General features: G+C 41.6%; 1 protein-coding gene across 2 annotated transcripts in view; it reads right to left on the reverse strand.

The window, feature by feature from the left end:
- LAMA4 (laminin subunit alpha 4) overlaps window positions 1-25,628 on the reverse strand; it is a 135,368-nt gene that overhangs the window by 66,967 nt on the left and 42,773 nt on the right. Inside the window, exons 3-8 of one of the 2 annotated variants that reach the window (XM_001916277.5) lie at window positions 22,864-22,988; window positions 17,382-17,462; window positions 7,992-8,206; window positions 5,939-6,010; window positions 3,857-4,008; window positions 2,013-2,123 (exon numbers count right to left, since the gene is read on the reverse strand). In XM_001916277.5, the coding sequence (XP_001916312.3) occupies window positions 2,013-2,123; window positions 3,857-4,008; window positions 5,939-6,010; window positions 7,992-8,206; window positions 17,382-17,462; window positions 22,864-22,988 (756 nt within the window). Of the gene's footprint in view, window positions 1-2,012; window positions 2,124-3,856; window positions 4,009-5,917; window positions 6,011-7,991; window positions 8,207-17,381; window positions 17,463-22,863; window positions 22,989-25,628 lie in introns of both variants that reach the window. The other variant, XM_005596885.4, reaches the window with a different exon arrangement.

Genomic DNA, 25,628 nt, shown 5'->3' on the forward strand with positions numbered 1-25,628 from the left:
GAAGTAGGGGGTAAGAAAGGGCTGTAGGATTCCAAAAGGGGGCAAGACGACTTGGATATGGAAATTGGGACAAAACCAGTAACTTTAGGTTAATGTAAATTGTGATATTTGGGTCACATGAGCTCCATTAAGTCAGGTGGTAATTTGCAAACAGAGATATTTTCAAGTTCAAGAGGCAACATTACCTCTTTTTTATCACTGTGGGAACCTGCAGTGAAATCCTTCACTCTTTTAAAGGTAAATATTAGTTATTTTCTCCATAGAAGTCTTTCTAAAACAAAATCTTTCTTAAATCCTTCTAAGAACTGATCATGGACTTTTCTAGACTAAGGGCTTGAAGGGTGCTTGAGAAGTTATTAAGACCAGCTCTGGGCATTTGTTTTGAAATGTTTCAGCAGGTTCCTGCACCATCAAGACTGTTGTCATAGTCAGAGGACGTTATTTTCAATAAGAATCAAAGAAAACAGCTTTATCATCAACCTCCTGCTTTGGCGGTCTGTTCTTTTAGCCCAGGAGCCTTTTCTACTGTGAGGTCACTTTTAAGCTTGCATTATTTCCTCCCTATGAAAGCCTGCATTTAACTTATATTGGAAGTGGGACAATTGTGCAACAAAAGGATCAGTAATCCCGTGTCTGAGCTGTTGGAGGAACTAATCTTGGTGAAAACATTTCCTGAAGAATGGAGACACTTTTGGCAAGTTCCAACCATGATACCGAAATGAAATAACAATGAGTTTTTCACAAAGATTTCTTTCTTGGTATTTCCTTTGAAACTTAAGAGACTTCACTGTTCTTCAAATGCTCCTGGTTGGACTAATATGCACCATTGCAGGGAAATGAGGGACACAATTTTCATCTGCATTTCAAAGTGGCTGACTCTTCCAAGGATTCAATTAGAGTAACTCACATTTTTAGAAGCGTAATATCCTAAAAATTTAAGGGGTCCAAGATGGAAAGAGATTATCAGAGTTATTTTAAGCTTTAATTTTGTAGAAAAGGAGGATTGTTTTTGAAAAGAACTTCAGCAGTTTATAATGTCAAATACCAGCATCAGAAAGCAGAAATTTCAGAGTACTTTAGGCAGCACTAGTGGAACACAATTAGGAAAAATATGTGTTAAACATTTTAATATGTTCGATATGATGCCTTGTGGCTTAGTTGTATTTTTTTTATTAGTACAGAGAATTGATGTTTTTCCATTAGGCTCTTGGGAACTGCATTTAATAGTCTTTCACACTAACTCTGCTCATGTTTTAATGTTTTTCTTGTTAATTTGTGAGGGCTTTTACAAATCATATGTCCCTCGATATTTTTCTTAGTGTAGTCGAGTTTTTCATTTATTTAGTTCCTTTGCTGGGTATTTGAAATTTTATCTAGTCAGATATCTTCTCTTTCTTTGTAATTTCTCATATTGTATTTAAGTGTATTGTTATTTCCTTTCAAAGTTTAGTGATTATTTAGATCTGTTTTCTTATGGATTTGAGATTTAAACTCAAGTTTCTAATCTGTCTGAAATTTATTTTAGAATATGGTATAAAGTGAGGGTCAAAAGTGATTTCTTTTCCCCTGCCAAGCTGCAAAATTGCTTACTCAGCACAATTCCTCTTTTTTTTCCTTTTGTTATTTAATGCATCCTTTAGCAAACATTTAAATTTTATATTCTATATAATAAAGCTATTTCTGGATGCTGTATAGCTCTTACCCATAAAATGCTAAGGCAAACAGCCGAACGACTACACTAATTGAAACATGTAACAACCGTATTAACCAGCAGCAAATATAATGAAAGTTTCCCGTAAACACAGTTTTTCAAGGAAACCAATCAAAATGGGAAGAGATGGTAGAGAGCAAGTATGCTAACTTTCTCCACAGGCCTTGTCTTGATTTATTTTAAGGCATGTGGGTCACCACATTTTTTCTGGGCTGAGTTAAGCCTCAGTCATTTGTGATGAGCCGGGCTCACACCAGCTAAATCCTTTCTCTGAAGGCAGTCCCAGAAACGGAATACCTACCCTTCCAGCTAATTCCTCCACGTCAGACAGAAGGCTTTTCATTGTGTTCTCAGCGTTGTTGATTTGTATCTTTCTTAGGACGTACTGGTTTTCTCTTTCTGACAATTTTGTCTGTGGAAAAATATGTTTTGCAAATAATCAGTAGATGTGCGCACCAGGTTTTTAAAAATATACGTAAAAGTCATTCAGTGTAAGAGGACTCTGAGTGTGAGCCTCTGTTCCCCAAATCGTGGGGTCTGCAGGTTGGGGTCTGTATGTATGAGGTTTCTAAGAGGCTGAGGGGCTGAAATTCTGTGAGCTCTACTGGCCTGGGCTGTCAGGAAAGGGTACCGTTTTCTAATTTGCACAAAGGCGCAACATAGACTGGTGGAGGCCCTGGGTGTCTAAGCTTTAAAATTTCAACTTTGGCAGGCCTTGAAAGAAATGAACAACCCACCTGGATCAATGTAAATGGAGTTTAGAAGTTCATTTTCCTCCTTTTTTGGTGTCAGGAGAGCAATTCTCTTTATTTCAGACCATTTGCACTTTCTTTTCCATTTTTGATGTGTTTGGGCCAAATGTAGCTTTGCTCCGATTACTCTGGAGTAAGCCCTTCATCTTGGCACTGACTTCCTGTCAGCTACAATTACACCCATCCTGAAGTTGGGCTCTTAGGGAAAGAGGATTCGAGTGGTGTCAAGAGGCCTGAGTCCGGGTGACTCCTCTGAGAATTAGTGCCCTCCTCCATCGAAACAGGTGAGTTTGGACGTGAATGATTGCCAAGTTTGGAATAGAATGCTCGCTAAGATTCCACCCACCTCTACAATTTTGTGATTTTTGTTTTGTCTTCCATTTTGCGTATTTGGCCAATTGCTGTGGCTATCATTTGCACCTCCCAAAAGTAGAGCAATGAGCACTTTCTATGCTAGGTACTGTTCTAACTGCTCTGCATTTATCAACTCACTGAGTCCTCTCAACAACCCGTGAGATGGATGCAACAATTATCCTCAATTCCAGATAGGGAAATGGAAGAATAAAGAGGTTAAATAACTTATTCAAGGTCACACAGCTAGTACATGTCAGAGCTGGGATTGCAATGCAAGCAATCTGGTTTCAACGTTCGTGCTCTTAACCATTATGCTCAATTGGCTAACAAAATAAAAAAGTATGCTGGTATTAATTCTATCGTCTTTTCAGCTAATTATTATTATTTTAAAAAATATCTGTAGGTTGTGGTAGAAGGCCATGATTTAGAGGGAAAAAACCACCTCTTAAAGCTTAGCTATATGAGCACTGTTTTGGTCTACCGTTTTTGACTCTTTTCTGCCTTTAACTTGTTTATTAGATATAACCACTAGACCTATGAGAAGAAATAGAGCATGTGAGTATGTTTGTGTGTATGAGTGTGGGAAAATGAAAGAGAATGGGTGGCAGTGGGAAGGAAATGTATGGACGGGAAAGAGGGAGGGAAGAAGAGTGAGAACAAGAGAGAGAAAGAGAAGTTTCTAGAGAAACTTCTCAAAACATTGCAAATTGAGGCGAAGGTAATGGTAAGTTTGTAGTAACGACTTGAATAACCAACGTACAGCTTCACGAAGGAAGTGATAGTGTTTCTCTTCCCTCAGTAGTTTTGTACATGGATACTAGCTTTCAGTCATTTCACTTTCCATATTAACCTCTTTTATAGATGGCAGCTCTTGGTTTAGGCTGAAGCTCATGGTTACAAACACCTTTTCATAGTTTCCTAGGTCTAACAATCTGTAACACAGCCACGGGACTCAGATGTCAAAAGGGATAGGAGTTCTAGAAGTGACCCCATGGAACCAGAATGAAAACAGAGCTGAAGGTACAACATTCCTGCATACTTTGAGGAGGTAGATGGTGGAGTTGATTTCATTCACGTGCCTATGAGCCGCAGCACCAGATGACACACTTAATAGACCCGATTTGCTTTCTTCAATGGAGAGAGCCGCTAACCGAAGGTCATCAGTCAGATCCCAGATGCACTTATCACAGCCTGGAGGAAAAAGGGGCAGGTCATTTCTTCAAAGTCAAAAGTTGGCGGGGAAGCATGCCGCTTTAAGATCGTTATGTGTACTTCCTTGGTTAACACTATTTTTATTTTTGTTTCCTGAGGGGCTGCTCTGGGCCACAGAACTAGTCCTTATACTCAAGGCAGAGTAGAGCCCAAGAAGAGCCAAACTGTACATCAGGCACTATCCCTGCTTGAAACACAACAAAAACAAGCAACACATACAACAGGGAAAGTAGGTTCACACGGACATTGGGCACGAATTGAGAAAGAAAGGAAGCATGAAAGGGCAGGCCATCGGAGAGACAGGGGCCGGGGGTGGGGGTGGGGGCGTGGTGGTAAGGAGAAGACCTCTCCACTTCCTTTAGTGGTGGGACAGCCCTCTGGGAAGGCTCTTTGTGTTAGGCTTTGGGCTTTTGCTTCGTGCCAGCTGGTAAGGATGGCTATCTGCTGGACACCCCTCCTTTTCTCTTAGTTTTTCTCAGCTGCTATCAGGTTCTAGCGCTGTGCCTTCACTTCACACCAGGGAAGGCTCCCTGTGGCCCCACCTCCTGCCTAGATGAACAGGGAGGGCAGCAGAAGGAGGTGTGCAGCACACGGCCGTTGGTGAAGACCACTCCCTGATATCTGAAGAACCTGGCACGTGCTGAGGCAGGTCCAGGCTTCTCATTGCTCCCTGCATTTCACATCTGAATTTCTTGACCACTGTCATCACTCCTGTGGCACACTCACAAGGACACCCTTTGAAACCTTGTTCCCAATCTCTTTCCCTCAGACTGTGCTGTCTTCTAGAGAACCGATAAATGGAGACTAAAGTGTTAATGGTTGTTAATATGTTAATTTGTTACTTGAAGTTTAACATGGTCTTACCTATATGCTCTCTTAAAGGAACGACTCCCCACCCAGCACATCGTGCTTGTAGGGGAGATGCGTAGGGCCAGGCAGGCGTCTTGATGTCCTTAAAGTGACCTTGCTTAGGGGACCGCCTATTCTATCAGTGCCTAAACTTTGCCCTGCTTGTGTTTCAAATCCTATGCCATCTTCTAAGGTGTCATTAATTGGGAACATTAATCTCTTGTGCCCAGAGGGACCGAGAAGCCAAGATACTTTTGTTTAGAGGAGAGGATATTTAATGTTAAAATAGTCTTTAAACCACTCTACTTAAAGGCAAATATTATTACTTTCTTGATAGAAGGCTTTCTATGGCAAAGCTTTCCTTCAATTCTTCTATGAATCAATCATGGACTTTACTAGACTAAGGGCTTGAAGGGTGTTCGAGAAGTCATTAAGACTACCTCTGGACATTTGCTCTGAAATATTTTAGCAGGTTCTTGCACCATCAGGACTGCTCATGATTTGATTGACAGGAGTGACAGAGAAATCTGGTGAAGAAAGACGGCAGCTCCATTTCATAAAGCCTAAATATTTTATTCCTGGTACCGCTGCAAATTTGGAGTGTCTTGGGAAAAGCCACTTAAATCTCTTGGTATCTCAGTTTCCTCAGTGTTGTAAAGTATTGTCTGTATATCACATTATCTGAGGACCTGAAGAAATAATATAGAAAAAGGAGCTAAAATGAGCTCAGTCATTGGGAACTGTGTTTCTGACTTTGCCCTTACCTGCTAGGTAAGATGCTGAACTAAAAGACTTGATAAAATGAGTTTTTTAAAATAGAGATATTTAAATGTAAATAAGCTATTTGCCAGTTGGAATCAAATAGACCACCAGATATCTTTTGTTTAGAGTCCATTTGGTTGAGGCACAGACAAGGTTAAAGCCAGGGGTGGGACTCGGGCAGTTTCTAGAGAGAGGGTATTGCATAGCTCTGCTTAATCCTACACCTGCAGCACATTAGAGAAAGTGGGGTTAGTCAATCATGTACTGTTATTTTTACTTATGGTTGGGCAGTCCGTGCCTGTAGGGGCTTCAAAACCTTCCAAGCATTCTCCGGTTACACTGTCACATGGACCTCCCCCGCAACTGCACACTGTGGGAAACAAAAACAAGAGATTAGGGATTCACTTAATGCTGAAAATATGGCAATATTTTTGTGGTTTCTAGAAATACTGGCTATCAGTATATAATTCTTCAAGGGGGATTAATTCTATTCTTCCTTAAGACCATGGAATCTACGACATAGAGACTGTGCCCGTCACCCAATTTAGTCCCGTCCAAGTGAGATTTTTAAAGGTGACCCTGGGACAAGAGTGAATCTAACTTTTCTGGATTCCTCTCCCAACTTTTTGGGATTCTGACATGACTGTGTGACTGCTTCAGTCCAAAAAGATCCTGGTAAATTTCACAACGTACAAGAGGATCACAGAGCCCATTATTCAACTGGAATCTGAAAACCATCCTTTCATCGCAGACTGATTCTCCAGTTTAATCCAACTCTGGGCTTGATCATTGCCAGGTGTGAGGGAGGAGCAGCCCAGCGAAGGGAGCTGAGGAGGTCTAAGCCAAGATTCTTGGCTCCCACAGTGCTTGACCCTTGGCAAGGCTGACTCCAACCTCCAAATTGTAGCTATCAGTGGGATGGCTAGGAATAATGTTGTGGAAAGAATTAGGAGCATATTTACATGAATTTAGAAGATCTGAGAGCCCATTGTTAATCTACTGATGATTTTCAAGAATGCCTTTTGGAAAAAAACAGAAACAAGACCCAGTCTCATCAGACTGTTCATTGTCCACCGAGTTTGGAGTGGAAATTAATTTGGAATACTGAAAAAAGGAATTCCTAACCTATCTATGCTAGCAATAAGCTGGAACGGAATTGGGAATTTTCCCCACCTCTTAACTGTCTTTAAAGAATAATCATAAAAAGTTAGCTTCAAGGGGGACATACGTTTATTACATTTCAGCTGTTTAAGGTTCCACAAAATGCAGATTTATTAAACAATTCAGCGAGATCATGCTTTATGGCTTCTAACATTATCTTCTTTTCTAAGAGTGATCTGCAATTACGTAGTTTAAACGTAAGTTCAGTAAATGTTTTGAGAATTAGGATGTCAACATTTAAGGCTTTGATTTTGCCAACACTCTTTCCGATGCCTGCTTTCCCTCTCCTTAGTCTGACTGGACGCAGAGCTCCTCTGTGCGCGCTGCTTTCTTACAGACATGTTTACTTTTACTGTGACTTCTGCAGATCGTTTGTGTTTCCTTCTCAATTTTAAACTCCACTTCTTAAAATCTTTTCCGGGGGGAATCTGTTTCAGCGAGAGGATTTCCAATAGAAGCATGCCACAAGAGCATAATACCTCTCCTTCACCCTTCTTTCCCTCAAAGTCACAAAAGAGAGGACATATTCAGGCTCAGTCTTCCTTCAGTCCTAGAGGAAGGCAATTTAACTTTACTTCTGAAGAGCTGCACTCTATGTGGAAAACGGATTGGAGAAATCATTAATAAAATGTGTCCATTTCAGTCTAACTGAAGTCTAACCTGGAAGATTTCTTACACCATCCTTGAAATATTTACTCTGATAATTTGAGGAAATTGGGAGATGATTAAACTGCACCCTTGGCTTGCTAATCTATTTCACTGAAATGTCAATTTTACCAAACATAACTGAAAAAAGGGACTTAGCTTCCAGAAGAAGAAAACTGATTTGAACCATGCAAACTTTCATTCAGTCCTCTGGTCAATGATAGGTAATCCATGGAAGTCTGATTTATTTCTTTGATCAAAATTGGAAGGATATAAGATGATAAGATAAAGTTAATTTATGTTAGTGTCTCATGGTTCATTCTCCCCCTGAGCTAAGTTATGTTAGTGGTCTTGATTAAAATATCTACCCCCAGGAAGTTTGAGATGTACAGTCCTGAGAATGTACATTGCCCTGGAAAAGTGACAAGGGTGCACTTGCAATATTTCCCCAAGACAAATTCATCCAAATTCAGTATTGGCAGAAGACTTGCTACTATCACAGACAAGCTGGCCAGGTAGCTGACTTAGAATTCACAGTACTGTACCTGCACAGTTCTTGGCTATTCTGGCATCCCCATAGTAACCAGGGGCACAGCGTTCACACTTAAATCCTGTTGTGTTGCGTAAGCAATTCCTACACTGGCCAGTAACCTCATCACAATCTTCAAAGATCAGGTTGGGATCTGAATTTCCATTGCAGTCACATTTCTTACAGGTGCTTCCAATCAGCAAGGGGTTTCCATAGTAACCAGGAGCACACCTGAAGGAGGATCACAAGTTAGAAATATAGCATCCATAGTTTTTCTTCCTTTTGTCTTCTTTCCCACCTAGAAGAAAGTGGAGTGAATATTTATGGATTGCTCTTCCAGAATTGATTCCCATCTTCCATCTTGCTATAAGGACCAGACTTTGTTTTTAAGGAAACACCCCTCCTCGTTGTGTTACAGCACATTCAGTTTGCTCAAACCTTCAGAGACAGGAGTGTCTGGATATAACCAGTGTGTGGGCATTTTTGGTAATCTCAACAACTGGAGTGCACTGCTGGTGCATGATGAGTGGTGCCAGATATGTTAAATGCACTGAATGAGATGTGCCATTAGGGCACAGCCAAGAACTGTCCTGGCCAAAATGTTAACAATACTTTTATTGAGAAATATTGGTCTAAATCACCATCTGCCTTGCCTTGGTGCATTGTTCAGATGACCTAAACCTGAGCCAATTAGTGCCTGGCATTGTCCTCACCAAAATGGATGGACTCAGGAGCCATTCAATCAAAGTGGAGTTCAGGTCTCTTGTTTGAGGGTTGTGGGAAGGCATTCTCTCCAGCTGCAGGTAAATGAAGAGGCAGGTGGCACTCTTAGCTCTGGCAGCCATCTTGTGACGGAGGCAAGGCAGTGTGGAGACAAAGCAGAGGGCAGAGCTGAGAGTACCACAGATAAACAGAGTTGGATCCCAGAAAGCCATTCTCCTGGACGTTTTAGATAAGTGAGACTACAGAGGCCAGGCACTTAACTGCATTTGTTGTGGGGGCAGAGCTGGTGACTATGGTCACGCTGGCTGGGCCCTTGATGAGAGAGCCCAGCCCACTTGGAGAGTAGAGAATGAAATCCATCCAGCCTTTGCTGATCTTGCCAAGCTATGCACTCTTGGTGGGGCTGCCTCTGCCCAGAGGAAGAGGTGCCTTTCTCTGTTTTTCCCAAAGGTGCCTGTGGACCAGCAGAGGCCCCGCTGCCAGGGGTGGGACTGCAGGCCCTATCTAAGGGGGCAGCTGCTACTCAGCTCCTGTCAACTCTTTCCGGGTTGTAGTCTTGAGGGAATGAAGGATCTCTGTTGCCAGATCTTCCTATTTTTAAAGAAAAAAGTTGAAATTTGTATTTTTATGTGATATCTCAGTTTTTAAAGATTGGCTCAAACGTTGTAAGACTATCCTATGAACCAAAGTACATGTTTGCCGGCCAGCTGTGGCCTCCTCTCTGCCGTGGACCCTAGACTAGTGTTGAAGACTGGCTAACTCAGTCAGTCAGCTAAGACTGGAGCTGAAGATGCTTCGGGAGTGACTGGAAAGAATGTGAGGTTACTCCATCATGGGACTGAAGGTCAGGCATACGAGTTAGTTCTGACTTGAGAGAGAAAAAGAAAGAGAGCCGGCAAAGATTTTTGAGCACGATGGAAGTGGTGGTGAAGGAGGCCAGTGTTGGCTCGAGTGCAGGCTGGACAGGGAGACCAGGGTAGGGTGTGGAGGGCTTGGACTGGGGCGTTGGCCTTGGGAGCAGAAAGGAAAGGAGGATTTTCCAAGGAAATCAATAAGACTTGGCCAATAATAATAAGACATCACATTTCTAAAAGGCTTCCATTTAAAGTAAGAGAATCATGATTTAGAACATTTGGAAAATAGAGAAATGCAAAAAAATCACACCTGTAATCCCAAGACCCTAACAGAATCACTGTTCAACTTTTTGCTTATGTTCTTCCAGCCTTTGTTCCTATGTCTCAGCTTTTTGGTGTGGTTGTATGTGATGGTGTGCGTTCAATCTTTACACTCTTTCCTTGGATTGTATCTCATCGCTTCACCTGGGTGAGTTTGGTTAGTTACCACAGACACCAGGGAGGTAGGCCACACAGGCCCAGCATTGTGAGGCTGAGAGGCTGCTGTGGTTTTCCAGGCTCACATGGTTAGGAAGCCACAGTGTAAGACCCAGACCTTCTGACCCTGATGTTCTTTCCTTCACTCCACCCTGGACCACACCGCTGCTGCTATAAATGAGTGAGTAAATTTGTCCAACAGAAGGACAATTCATGTCTATTTTATGTAAGGTGTGGAGAGACAGGGAGAGGAAGAACATACAGCCCATGCACTGAAAGAACTGAAAATAAATTAAGCATAACTATACATAATATCATGAACTCTAGAAATCAAAGTCTATGAAAAAGGTAAGAATGACGATCAGTGCCACACACCCCAGAAAAAGACGCCTTCCAAGAGGAAATGTTCAATGAGCTTCGTTATTCATTCTCATGTCTTTCACTTCTGATTTACAGGCCTTCTGGTCCCCAAACCAGCACAAATCATTCCTCTATGGAACACATGGCTGGATTGAATTTCTACCCTTTGCTGCAGTTCACCAAACAGAGAATATTAGATTTTTGGGCTCAGTGAAATGGGCCTCAGACCTGCCAGCTTGATGTGTAGCTGGAGATCCTGAGGTCCGGGAGTGAAGGGACCTGTCCAAGTTTACAGAAGCCAGATGCCAGTTACTTTCTTTTCTCTGTTCAGTTCCACCGTATTTGATCTCCATAGGTTGTCCCCTCATTTTCCACAAGAGAAAAATGAAATTCCCTATTCTGTGAGTCAGAATCTCAATCACAGTGGAAACCTATTTTGAGTTACTTTGTGTTTCAAGAACATGTTTTGGGAGTAGGTTCAGAGGCAACTCTGAAATCATAATCCAAACTTCAACCCTGCAGATTTTATAGAATGAGCAGTCAAATGTTACTCACAGCATCCCATAACCCCCTACTTTTATAGACAAGGAAACTAGAGTGCAGAGAAGCTAAATGATTTGTTCATTGCTACAGGGCTCAAACCTGTTATGGGACTCCAAGATAATGCTCTTTCCACTCCACAAGTCAGGCATTAATGAATTAACTAATTAACCAGTTAATTATTATAACAGTTTAATAATCAAATGCTTTGAGTACAACAATTCCTGCCCTCAAAGAGCTAAAAACAAAGGATACAAAAGGACCAGGAGTTGGGTTGAGAGTTCGCATTGGAGCCCTGGTACCTGGTAGCCTGGGCCTATTTTTTTTTTTCCTTCCATAAACTCAATTCCTGCTTTATTAGTGACTTCATAACTCAGAGAAAATAGAGCTGATAAACTTACAGTGCAAATGAAAGAACTGTGGCGTATGGACTTGGTCATTTCAGTTAGTCATCATATTATTTGGGCAAAATGGAAAACAAAAAAATACATTTTTTGGGGGGAAAAAGATGATTTTGACCAAAAACTATTGTTTGGGTGAATTTTTGGAGTTTTCCTCTTCTCTGCTCTTTCTCCTCAGCTTCTCTTCCCAGGGCCGTACATCAGTCACTGCATGCCTTTATCAAGGGTGCCAAAACTCCTAGGTGGCACAGAAGCCTTTCTAGGAGGGATGCCACTCCGTAGCTGCCACTGGGACTTAATTAAATGATGGGAAAAAAGCACCTGTTACATAGTAGGTGCCATATAGATGCTTTCTATTTCTCTATGAAAGACTTGGAAATAATGCTAGGAAAATATAAGTCCTCATTCAAGGGCACAGGGCAAGATCCAGAAGTGGGGCAAAGCAGAGAGTAGGGAGTCATAAGAAAAATTCTACACAGATAACAGGGTTGATAGCTTAAGTTTGAAAACTTGATGCCTGCAGAAAGAATCAAACTAAATCTCTGAATCATGATAAGCCTCCATAAATGTTAGCTTTCTCTTCCTTCTCCTCCTCTTTATTCTTCTTTTCTGTCATCAAGGCCATCATCCAAACCATTATCACTGTCATCATCATTATTTCTGATGACGCCATACATTTCCTGTTACACTTTTAAGATTCCCTTCGATTTGCTTTAATTTTTCCCATTCTTCTGTCCTGATCCTTAAGCAATAAGATCCACGCGATAAATCCTCATTTGGTCTTAGTATGTCTCGCACTCCACCACAAAATTGAATGGATGAAGGCACATTATTAAAGCTGCCATGGGAGATGATGTGGGATACTGAGGCATTGAGATCATATACGTTTATCAACTGAAAACTTTGGATTGAACAGTGAGGGTCTTGGTTTTTGGTTTTGGGTCTATCACTAGCCAACTGTGTGACCTTAGACTAAGTCTCCTCATGGCTCTGAGTCTCAGGCTCCTCATCTTTAAATGCACTACTTAGGAGCAGAGAGAAGCTCACATTGGGATGAGAATGAACATTGCAGAACTCTTGTCTAGAAGGTTGTGCATTTTATAATTATCTTCATCTGCAGATAACTTCCGCTTGCAACCTCTATTCAGCCAGGGGACAGTGACTTAACTCACTCAATTCTGGGTCACCTTCCTCCACTTTCCTGGCATAGGGTGGGAAGTGGGGGGCTAAATGGGGCAAGAAGTGACTGACTCCCACCACTACACAGAGCCTTTTTAAAGGAGCATTAAAAGTGCTATTGCTTTTTACTAAAAAAAAGTATTACCTAAATAAGTATAATGAGTGCCTATCATGTGCCAGATACTATGATGGAGGAGGCGTGGACAGAGAAATGAATAAGACGCTACTTCTGTAGAGAAGCTCATAGTTTAATAGCAGAGATTAAAAAAAACCTCTGTGATTTTGAGGAAATGTCTTAACCTCTCTGTATCTCACATTCTCCCTCTGTAAACAAGGATGAATATGGCATCTCATAGAAATTTTCTCTTTTTTGAGGCTTAAATGTGTCATTGTAGGTAAAGTGCTTATAACAGTACCTAGGACACAGTGAGCACTCAGTAAATGTTTGTTATTATTTTTATCATCATCATCAAGATCATCATCTAAATGCAGTACAACGTGGAAAGCTCTGCAGTTGATCTGGTGGATTTAGGGACCAGTAGGTCCAACATGTGGAGTTTAAATTGTGAGGTGGGAGAAGGGCTTTGGGAAAGAGACAGGCAGGGGCCAGGGCAGGCTATGAAACATGGACTCATTTTGAAGACAAGGGCATTTGAGCTTTTTTACACAGTATGGTAAGAGGTGTATGTTTTATGCTTTAGACAAATGTTTTTTTAACTTGTTTGTAGTATGGATCCCTGTGAAAGGAAAAATATTTTCATAGAATACTTCTTCTAATGTTCATTTAAATTATCTTTAAATATTTCAAGCATAAAGCTAGGTAGAAACTCCTCATATCTATGGCTTTTATACCTCTTGGAAACCAAAGTAATTTTTCCAAAAATGTAAACAAAACTATAAAATGAATCAAATTCAAATTAACAGTATTAATTCAAGCTAACAGATGATGTTGTCTTGTTGCCACTGAAAGGCCATTTGCAGCATGTTGTGCCAGAGGATTGTCTGGGTTCAGCATGCATGTCCTGTCAAGTGGTCTGTGATAACTCAATTTGCTTTGATGCCATGCCATTCGGCCTCCAATTGTGTGTGATATGTCATTGGCACACCATTGATTGTGATTTTCTCCTTAGCTCTGAGGCCAATCTCCCTTTCTCATAAAGTGGTATTACAGAAAGTCTAGAAAATGTTTCAATTAACTTTTTTCTCAAGATTATCATTGAAATTAAACACAACACTAAGAAAATATTTGCTGAGAATCCATGAACCTCCACGAATATTTCTGAACATACTGTGGTTCTTGAGCCCCAGTTTGAGAAACACTGTTGTATATTACATGGGTGTGGAAGTGAAGGTTGATAGAGCAGAAGTTCACATGGTAGTGAGAGGACTGGTGTGAGAACTCCAAGGAGAGTCAAAATAGGGGTCCCCAGGCCTCTCTCCTAGAGATTCTTTCTCCACGGGGTAGGGAGAGTTTGGAGAGAGCTCAGGAATCAACAGTGTCCTGGAGATACTTACACACAGTCACATGTGAAAACTACCACTTGGTGAAATAATCTCTAAGTACGGAAGCACTTTGAGTTTCTCAGTTTGGATTAATTTTTGTCTTTGTTTGAAATAGACCCCATACAATTAGCCGCATATTTTGAAAAGATCTTGTGGAGTGGTCTAAATTCACAGATAGTTGAAAGCACAGATTAGGTGAAGCTTAACGGGGACAACTTAATTTGACTGTTAAACTCAAAACAGAAACCCCTCTCAGCCCCTGGGTCAAACACAACTCATAAGCAGCCAAGGCCACCTCCTTTGGGATGATCCAGGTCAAAGGAAATCACTCTTTCCACTACAATCTCCAAGAGCCTTTGCTGCTTCTTCTATTTAGCATTTCTTTTTTCCTGCCTCGTCATGAATGATTTTCAGATTTGTCTCCTCCCTTAGCCTTGACTTCCTGGTGGACAAGACACCATCCCTGCCCCCTGCACCAATCTGCATGTGTGGCCATTTCAAGGAAAACTTTTCTGGATTGTCGGGTCAATTTTTGACGTAAAAGACCTTAGTACATTCTCTTTAAAAGAGCAGGCTGTGAGGGAGGGTGGACAGGAGAGAGAAGGAGAAGAGTAGAGAAAGTTGCTTGAAGTGATTCTCCTCATACAGACTAAGAAGGGACGCTATGTCCAGCATCTTTGTAGACGCAGTCTCCTGTCAAAGGGGATCTAGTAACTGATTAACTATTTTTCTTTCGCGTATTAGAGGCTGACCCTATTTATTAATTGTGTAATTAATGAATTAGCTAATGAATTAGTGAATGAATTCACCAATGTTTAAAATAGAAGACTCTTAGGAAGCCACTGGGGAAAGCAGTATGGGGACAGGGAAAGAATCCAGACTTTTAGCCAAGGTGTGCAAATCCTGCTCCCCTCACTTAGCAGTGATGTGGCTTTAGACAAGTCCCATCACCTCCTGTAGCCTCAGTTTCCTCATCCGCAAAAAGACAAAATACGACCTCCTCTCAGGGTGGTTACAAGCCTGAGGGATGAGGACCGTAAAGCAATGAGGACACAGGAGACAATCAATAAAGGGCACTATTTAGTTCCAAGCCATAATTTCTAACTAAGGAAGCTGACATTCAGTGAAATGAGTCAACTTGTCCGAAGTATACACATTATGCCAGTGGCGGAAACTGGACAATGACCACAATGACTCATGTTGTCACTAGTTAGTTTTTATCGGGTATTTATTAAGTGCCAGGTGCCATACAAAAAGCTTTACGGTGTTACCTCGCAACAGTCCTGTGAGATGAGTGCTTTCATTTTCTCCATTCTGGAGATGTGGAAATTGGCACTTAGGAGCCAAATAACTTGCCCAGGAGGATCTCAAAGGGCTGGAGCTGAGCTACAAACTCAGCCAGGCCAACGCTAAATCTCTTCAACACTCTACTTCCGCTTCCCAAACTAGTGCTCTCCCCTCGACCCTCTCATTCCAGATCTGGGATAAGCACCAGATCTGACCCAGCCTTACTGGGAAATGGCAGGTCCAAGGAGCCACCAGTGTGGGCTGGAGGGTTTATTATCTACAATCCCACATTTGAGGTGGGCATGCCGTCCTGTGTCAAGCCCCCCACTGTCCTGACAGGACCCTTATCTGCACCCCTGTGTGACTTTGCAGGACTGAGCCCTTAGGGACCAAGATGACTTCACTTTTGGGAGGCCTTGCATTTACTCAGCAGGGCTGTATTTAAGGCCATTAATTCTCCTCACAGGAACCACCGAACCCCCGTTAGCTGGTAATACTGCTCAATCCTCATCAGACTAAGCTGAGTTTAACCTCAGACACCGAGGAGAAAAAGTCATCCCTGGCTGATGAACCGTCCTCTCAGACCCACAGTGAGCCAGAGAATGAGTAAATCAGGTGTCTCATATTCCTGAGTCCCCAAGTAAGGAAATACAGAATGAGCGCGTCACAAACGTCTAGCATCATCTCCCGCAGTCCTTCCTAAAGAATGAGATTCCCATGGCCCCTCAGCTCTCACTTTCCCTCTTCCCTCATAGCAAAAAAGGGAATCATCCCACAACTCTTTAGTGAAAGAATTTTCCCTTTTCTGCACAATTAATAATCATAGTAACAATGCCCTCCGAGTCCAGAGATTTTCTCTGTACCATAGATACTGTGGCTTTTTAAAAAGAGTTCCAGAACTGCTCTGAGAGACGGAGGGTGTTTTCATTGGAAGTGTGGTGGATAGAATTTCAGGTTCACGTATGGCGCCCTGGGCTGAGTTTGTGAGCCACATTCAGGGCAGTGAGTGTGTGCTGTCGCGAGGTGATCACGCTGCAGATGTTGGACGAGATGTTGACCAGTCCCTCCTTGCCCTTCCCTCCCTGTCTTGATGGCACCACACATCATGTTGCTGCCTAAACACAACGGTGAGGTCACCATTAAAGGCGTTTCTGTTAAAAACAAGAAGTTCTCTCTGTGAGGCTCTTTCGGCGAAAGCCATTTTACTTTAGAAACCTGAGAGCAGTGGACTGGCAGGGAGATGGGACCTGTCTTAGTGAGAGATCATTCAGTGGGAAGCCTTGCATCCTTAGTCACCAAGGCCTGTCTTGTCAGAGCAAAGCCCAGAGCAACTTAAAAAGAGTGTTAGGTGTGAATACCAAAGAGCAATTCAGAAAATCCAAACTTGCATGGCATTTGTTTGCTTTCCAGGGGAGGAGATGATGTAAAGAAGGGTCAAATAATCGATTCGTGCTTTTTTCCAGGTAAAAGAATCACCTTTTATTTAGGTTTAGGGGTAGGAAGGATTATTTAGGCAAGGAAGCCTTTCTCTTTCTCTCTCTTTTTTTGCTGAGGAAGATTGGCCCTGAGCTAACATCCATGCCCATCTTCCTCTACTTTATATGTGGGACGCCTGCCACAGCATAGTTTGATAAGCAGCGCGTAGGTCTGTGGCCGGGACCTGAACCAGGGAACCCCAGGCTGCTGAAGCGGAGTGCACAAACTTTAACCACTACACCACTGGGTCGGCCCCCTCTCTCTTCTTTTTCGAACATTAATTATACTACTGGTTCTCAGTGATGGAGAGAGAAAGGAGTGTTACCAAAACCATCTAGAGAATCTTTTCCAAACACGCATACTCATTTTCCTCTTTCCCTGCCATTTATCCTGAGCTGTGGCCCTGGCCTGGACACCTAGGGGGCATACGCTATAGCTGTATCTGGGGCATGGGATTTAGGGAACTCCCCCAAGGGGTTCTAAAATGCCACCCCCTGACTCCCTCCTCTTAAGACCTACTGAACTGGGAACATGGCAGAGCTGCTGAGTGGAAGAAACAGAGTTTCCTTTGACCCACAGAGAAAATAGTGAATTTTATTAGCCTACCTTTCACAGTTAGGTCCAGCGTAGTTTTCTTTACAAATACACCGGACTGCTCCGTTTTTCCTATAGCAGGATTCTGCAAAACTAGAATTGCAAGAGAATATTAGAAGTCAGTTCCATGCGTCCCTGAAGAGACAGTGTCAGCTTTTGATTAGATCCTCTCTACCTTGGTCCCTCTCAAGTTCAAATGGATGTGATCATTTGCTTCGTTTAAATTAAATCCTTTCTTTCCAGGAAAGTTTAGAACAGCAGGCCCAGATAGAAAATGCCGCTCAATTGGTGAGACCATTTTCCAGGTCCCCCTTACTTATTTTTCCATAGAGGCACTTCATTATTTTTACTTGAAGTAGTGGAATTTCCAGAACATCATGTGTAGATATATATACATGTATATTTTCAAAACTAGAATTGTAAGAGAATATTAAAAGTCAGTTCCATACATAGATAATAAAAATATATATTTTAAATGCAAGTCTAAAATACATATTCCAAAGTCAGAAATAAAATAAGGAAATTTTACCTGCGGTTTTAGATTTATACAAGAGTTTCTTCTTATTTCCACCACTTTCTGTCAATACTTTTGAACATTTCTCTCTTTTTTTCTGCACTGGATATCTTCCACACTTCAAGGTCATGAACCAGTTCTAAACTATACTCTATAATCTCTGCAGAACCTTAATTACTGTCATATGTACCTTGAAGATTGGGAATAATGGGTTCAAGGACTGGCTCAGGTGATTAAAGTCACAAAACAAATACTCAGGTAAGAAATAGGACCCACTTTCTGGTCCACTTTCTGACTCTTCTTTTTTTTCTTTTTAGAGAATAGAAACTAGGACACAGGACAGAAAAGTAATAAAAATATTGTTCCAGCAGAATAAATATCTTAATTATTAAGGTAGGAGAAATGGAATATCATTCTCCACTTGTTCAGAAAATGCTACATTGACACATAAAGCCATTCATATGAGGGGTGTGTGGAAAATTTTAAAGACTTTAAATTAGTTTTCGCTTAGGTCCTGTACAATCAATGAAGTGTGACCTGTGGTTCCCACATTCCTGTGTGGATCAGCAATTTTACCCTAATGGTCTTTGGAGGAAAGCAAATGGATGTGTTTGCTTTGTTTGAAGACATTTACAAAATCAGTCAGAACACAATCTGTGCTTCTCAGTGAAAGGCAATACCTGCAATTTATTTTCCCTAACAGTTTGGATAAAAACATTTCAACAAGATTACATTTCTGTGGCCTTTACCCTTTACTTGGCTTGTTCTTATTCCTTAGCCTACTTAAAGAAACATTGTCAGTTGAGAGTCCAGAACATGAACAAACCCTCATGCATGTTTCTTTGAAGATGTTCCATCCAGCAGCCTGCCCACAGCTTGAAGGGCTGAAACGCCTGCTGGTGTCTGGAGTTGTATGCCTTGAGCTAATGCCCTGCTATTTCAAACAGATGACATTTTCCTTAATTGGAGCCATTAACATAGCTACTAGTAGACATGGAGGATGTCTGGCCAACCCCAAAATAAATAAATGAACTCAGTGCCAATGGTCCCCGGGAATAGCTGTGTGACCATTGGTTTCCGTGGTGGGAGGCTCAGAGGCAGTACCAGCCACTGAGGGTTCCTTTTTTGTTTTTCATCAGAATTAATTGTTTATATTTTCTTAGGGTAAAGTCTGTTTCTGGCTAGGGAAATGAAAACACTGCGCCTTTCTCAGCCCCCACTAACAGCCATGGCGCCCTCTCCAAGTGGAAGGGAGCCTTTTGCTCTCGGACAACCCTCAGGGAGCCCAAAGAAAAATAGACTCAGCACTGCCGTTTGTTTGCTCAACTCCCTCCAGCATTATTTCCTTGCTTTCTGATGTGGCTATTGTAACTGGAAATCCAAAACCTGGGTCTGCAGACTCAACTAGCGGACCTTTCCAAGCGTAATTCGGATTCCATACTTGGCACCTTTCCAGGCTCAAATAAAAGGCCTGGAACTTTAATTCTTATAGAAAGTAGCAATATGAATAAAAAGAGCTGGAAGAGGCAGTGGGCTGTTTCATGTTTTGATAAGATATTTGATTAGTATTTGAGATTAGTTAGCTCGGTCAATAGTAAGGCCACATCAAAGGCTGGAACTTCATAGGATCCAGGCACGCTTGTCCTGTTGTGTGACCACGGACTACCCTCCTTCTCCTTTTCAGCCAGTTTTTTCCCTCAATGGGTTTGGGAAGTAGAACAGTTGCCACCACAGAGAAAGCAGAGCTCGCACGACCTTCCCAATTCCTCCACACGCCCACAGAATGTTCTTTACTTGGAGGTGGTTTATTTTTGCTTTTGTGCTAATTTCCAGCAGGTTTCTCAGCCTCAAATCTGCACTACAGAGACTGGGGTTTTCCTGTCTGTAAATATGCACCTGACTTCAGAGAACATTCCCTAAGTCCCTCAATTGCTCTTTTGAACCCAGCTCCGCTCACACACAGAAAGACCATGGGTGGAAATGGTGATCCTTGAGGCCTGTGGAAGCTATTTCCTCTCTCAAAACAGGAAGCTCATTACCCAATTGTCAAGTTTCTGCTTCATTTAATTAAAAGAGTTAGTAGCCTTCAAAAGAGCGTCTTGATCAACTGAAATACTGGATAATTTACTCAAAAGGTAAAAGGTCATTTGCTTTAGAAGCTTCAAAATACCATTGTATTTTGACCTATTTTAATGAAGGCAGGACTGTTTGACTGTTTTGTTCACTGCTGTGACCAGTTATCAGTACGTGACTGGCTCATAATAAGCCGCTCGATAAATATTTGTTGATTGCATGCAGACAAGACTTCTTACGAGGAACGAGCCTCCAAAAGGCTCTTAAGACATTAATGTCAGATAATTTAGCTAAGAAAGTCTTGTCATACAAATGGAGCAAAATGTGCAAAAGTTGGACAACACAACTCAAAGGAAGCATTTGGAATTCCCTTTCTAATTCATCTGTTAGTTTCTAAAGAAACTGTAGCTCAAAGCTTATAAACCTATTTTGAGCAGATGATGGTTTGTTTACATGGAAGAATGAGTGAAACTTGTTATTAGAAAGTTGGAAGTAAATATATTTAACAAAATAACTATACCATGGCAAGAGATCAGCATACTGAACACCTCATCAGCTATGATTCAGACTAATGTTTGAGAGCAGAATATTAATGAAGAGTTAAGAAATATACCTAGATGAGACAAAGGGAGCTCATAAATCAGGACACACTTGAGTGAAAATAACGGAACATTTCATGTTTGGGTTTTCTAGTCTCGCTCTCAGTACCATCCATTTTACACACATTATTAATACCATAGGACATGAAAAATCACAAAGCAAGGGTGGAGGCAGTTTAACAGTTTCTAAAGAAAGATGGAACTGTAAAACATCAGACTTCTTCACTGACTGTCAGACTCATCAGAGGATTTGAACAAATCACAAGGTCTTAGGTGAAATATTAGTCAATATTGGCGGTCAATTAAGGGAAAAAACTAGGGGGAAATTTGGTGGTTATTTTTTCCTCTTTATAAGAAAGTATGTATATGTGTGGCAGGTATTCAGACCTTTTTAAAGTTATTTTATATGCATTATTTAATTTAATCTTTACAACAGTTATCAATTAAATATTATATCCAAACAGTTAGAACAGTGCCTGACACAGAGTAAGCAAAGTATAAGTGTTAGAAAAAATGCAAAGGGTGTATTCAACTATTCAGTAAAGCCAACACCTACCATACACCTTTCCATGTGTAAGGCACCACCCCACATGCTCTACACACAGTATTTTAGTCCAACCCTATGAGGTACATCCTTATACTAACTTTGATTTACTAAGGTAAAAACTGAGGCCCAGAGCAGGTAAAGGAATCAACGAATGGAGCCAAGATCTGAATCTAGTCTCCTTGACCCCAAATTGCAGGGAAAGTGAGACACGGGAGAGAGTACCTTGCCTGAGACCATACAGCTCTTATGCGCCAAAGCAGGCACATAACTCTTTCCACTTGTGGTAAAATAAATAAATATATATACTTGGTTTTTGTCCCTGGCTTGGCACAGAGTTCCTAAAGCCCTTGGAATTTCCTGAGTGATAAAACTGTCTTTTGTATGAACCCCTTTCAATCATACTTGAGTTTATGCTAATGAGGTGACTCTTGATGGGCCCCTAAGTAGCTTCAGGATGGGGGCTGGTCTGCCAGAAGAGCTAAGCACACAAGATTAGCGGGGCTGGAACTTTCAACCCCATCCCTCCTCCCACCTCAAGGGAGGGGAACGGGACTGGAGATTGAGTTCAATCACCAACGATTTAATCAAACATGCCATGTGATAAAAATTTGATAAAAACTCTTAAACAACAAAGTTTGGGGACCTTTTGGGTTAGTGAACACATTGATTTACTTAGAGAGTGCTGCACCTGAACAGACAGAGCATAGAAGCTCTGCTCCCTCACAAATGTCCCTCCACAGCTTGCCCTATGCATCTCATCCATTTGGCTATTTCTGAGTTGTCTCCTTTATAATAAAACTGTAATTGTAAGTATAGCACTTTCCTGAGTTCTGTGAGTCTTTCTAGAAAATTATCAAACCTTAGGGGACATTAAGAGAACCCTTGAATTTGTAGTCAGTTGGGCAGAAATATGAGTAGCCTGATGACCCCATTTGTGGCTGGTTTCTGAAATGGGACTGAGCCCTTAACCCATGGCGTCTGCACTAACTCTGGATAGTTAGTGTCAGAATTGAATTGATTGTAGGACACTTGGTTGGTGTGAGAGAATTGGAGAACAAGTTGATATGCGGCAAACCAATACCAGTATACCATCTTAATTCTACATTCTGTCATTTTTAAGCCAATAAAATGGCCAGTCATGACTTGACTACTGGATTTATACATACGTGCCTGAAAAGAATTCCATTATTTCCATTAAGATGTGTGTCTAGTCTCTTTAACTTCTCACTTAGGTCAAAACACAGCCAGAAGTGAAAATTAGCTTTCTTGGAAATCTTCCACGAGCTGTCTGGCTGAAAGCACACATTCTGCTTGTCTGTGTCTTGATTCTGATCAAAAAGCCTAGTCGGCTGCCACATGTGGAGAAATGTCTATTCCATGAGAGTAAGAAAAACACTACTACTGAAAACACTGGATTATAATGAGTCTGTTGGCATTACCAGTTGTGATCACTATAGGTCAAGGGATAGCCAAGAAAAGATGAGGCTAACTTTGCTTATAAAACTTGGGTGACTTCATTGATTTTATGACACCCTCCTCCCACCCCCCACTCCGTTTTGGGAACAGAGTCATCACCTACACTGCAAACGCTTAAGCTTCCCTGAAAGCGTATTTAGACTAGAGACCTTTCCTATCTCTTTTCCAGTCTCATCTCAAATTGAGGTACTCAATTTTGACTGTGCAAAAACCTTAGAACTCTGGATAGAGCAGGAAAAAAAAAGGGATAAGCAGTAGAAGAGACTATTTTCCTTCAGGACTTACTTGGCCAAATGGGGCAGGGGACAGGGGCACGGCTGGCAGAACCGGGGGGCTCCCCTGATGGAATCTCCGATATAACCATCTAGACATTTCTCACAGTGCTCTCCCGTTGTGTTCCGCTGGCAGTGCTACGAGACAAAAGATAGGGAAATTGACAAGGACACAAAAGAAATTTTATATACAGCAAATCTGGGAACCAAGCAATACTTCAAGCAAAGGGGATGACAAGCCTGACAAAACAGATGATGTGCGTGGGTACCGATCAGCACAAAGGAGCCACACTGGCCCCCGTCAATACCAGAAAGTGTAGACAATGGTGGATGACTTCATCCTGGATTTCTGTGTGTTCACTTGCAGCCTGGGGACTTTCTTTGGAGTTTGTGTGCGGAGGGAATTATTCATCAGTTACACAATTCAATTCAGAATGATCAAACTCTGCATGTTCTAGAAGTATCAGCTTACTGACTTATGAATATGAAATGAAAAAAAAAATCCTCCCTGGTGTTTACCCAGGACAATGGGGACAATTTAAGGATTTATGGGTTGGAAGAACAAAATTGCCAGAGTGAAGCATAAATGGAGTTGAAGATAGATAAAGAATATTCTGCTAATGGGTTGGTATCTTGGATAATAACATACAAGAAATAGTAAGCTGGTTTATTGTATGATTTTTCCATTTGTAGTGAGGATAATTGGAAGAAAAGCACAAAATAGCTCTTCTTCTGCCTAGAATGTCTGTTCATCATTCAAGATCTGCACCAGGCCTCGAAACTTCCAGGAATTCTTCCCTGAAGCACCCCTCCCTGATCCTTCCCTCTTTCCACTGCCCACATGGTACTTGTATGATCTGCCCCCCGCCTCAGCAGCCCTGTCCCCCACACCGTGTCTTTCAGCCCTGTACTGCCATCATCTTAAATGGAGTAGGTACTCTAGCTGTTTGTCGAGTTGATGGATTAATCTCTGACTAGTACTCTATAAGAGGCAGTGATGCAAGTCTACTGATATTTTCAACAACTGGACTGGACCGGATTGCAGAAGGCAATGCCATTAGTACTACGATATTTTCATCTCTACATTCACCAGAGTATATAAAGTTTGAATAGGATTTTCAGTGAAAAGCTGTACTGTTAGACTTCAAGCACCCTCCTGCTTGAGCAATTCCCTTGGAACATCTATGCACAAGAGCTCAACAGACTCAACTTGTTCAGAACAGTGTTCTGTGGACGAACCTTGGGGAAGGCAAGATGGAGCAATAGCAAGCTGAACTCTGAGCTCTTTATTTTTGTCTTTATGTTCTATGCTGAGTTTCAAAATAAAAGAATAGTGAGCTCCTGCTGTAAACATTTTACAGGGATTAACTAATTTAATTCTCATAATACTTCTAAGATAAGTTACTATTTTTACCCCCTACCTTTACATATGAAGAAACAGAGGCACAGAGCGATTAAACAAATTGCCCAACATCGCACAGATGGTAGATGGCAAAAGGGACATTCAAATTCAGGCAATCTGGCTCCAGAAGCTAGGCTGTTGATTCCTATGTTACATTGCTTCTGCAGTGTGTAAGAGAAAAGGCTGCTTTCCTGAAAGAGGCATAAAATGACCACAATAGAAAGTACCAGACTATTTTACTCACAGCCTGAGCTTCAAATCAGGTACAACACACCGGTCAGAATGAAGGAATCCTAATGTGGGCAACAGGCTGTCATGGTTGAACACTCTTGGGGCATTTGATCGGCCGTTAGATATGGACAATCTTTGGCCCCTGATTAGAATTACGTGAGCAGATTAGAATCCAGAGGCTAGTTCAGACTACCTTGACAGATCAATAAGAAACTGAAAAATAAAGTATGATGTGCAAGCCACAGGATGTTAACATATTTCTCTCACAGTTGTTAATATTATGTCTAGTGCTGTCAGCCTTCAGTAAATATTTGTTGGGGAAAAAAAATGAAGAGGAAGTGAGAAAGGGTAAATTAGTGAATTAGAGTGTGGAGCAAATAAAGGAAATTAACATGCACCCAAAGCCAGCTCAAAATTCGTGGCAATCTCTCATCGCAGGGGAAGCCAATGAGCCTTGCCCAACGACCAGGAATCTAAGCCATAAATAATCTGACAGGGCTGCTCGTAAACTGGGGTCAAAATTTGTCTGAGTCCTTGTCGGACAGATGAAGCCCATCTGTGCAGATGAAAACAGGCCTGTTGTAAGATCTTGGGCCATTCTTCGTGCCCGAAGTGCCTGTTAAACTGCAAAAAGGAGCTAATTCCCAAATCTATCCTCTATGGCTCGATGGATGCTTTGGAATCCTTGTCGGGGCTCTAATTCTGCCCGTGGCAGCCACGGGAGCAGTTACCCTTAAGGGCAAAGCCACCAAATCTCTCCGAATGCTCGGAATACAAACACTGACTTCCTCATCTGCCTTCTTTTAAAGGGTTTGTTATGAAATTCCCTAAAAGGCATTGATGCACATTCTGGGAAATTGGCAGAGAAAGTGCTGGAAACAGAGATAAAGATGCCTGGCTCTTCTATTTTCTAGCTGGTTGACTTTGAACAAGTCACTTGACCTTTCTGGGTCTCTATTCCCTATCTGTAAAATGAGGACCTAGACTAAGTGGCCCATAAAGTTTTTTCTAGCTCTGAAAATCTTTTACTCTGAGATTGCAAATATCCCTTTACTTTCGATGCTCTACCATTTAAAAAGCAGAAAAGAAAAAAAATGACAACAATAAATAAGTATGTTGTTTGGGGGGAGAATTTGTTTTTTAAT

The sequence above is a fragment of the Equus caballus genome, chromosome 10 (assembly GCF_041296265.1).
Source record: "Equus caballus isolate H_3958 breed thoroughbred chromosome 10, TB-T2T, whole genome shotgun sequence".
In the NCBI taxonomy this organism is placed as follows: Eukaryota; Metazoa; Chordata; class Mammalia; order Perissodactyla; family Equidae; genus Equus; species Equus caballus.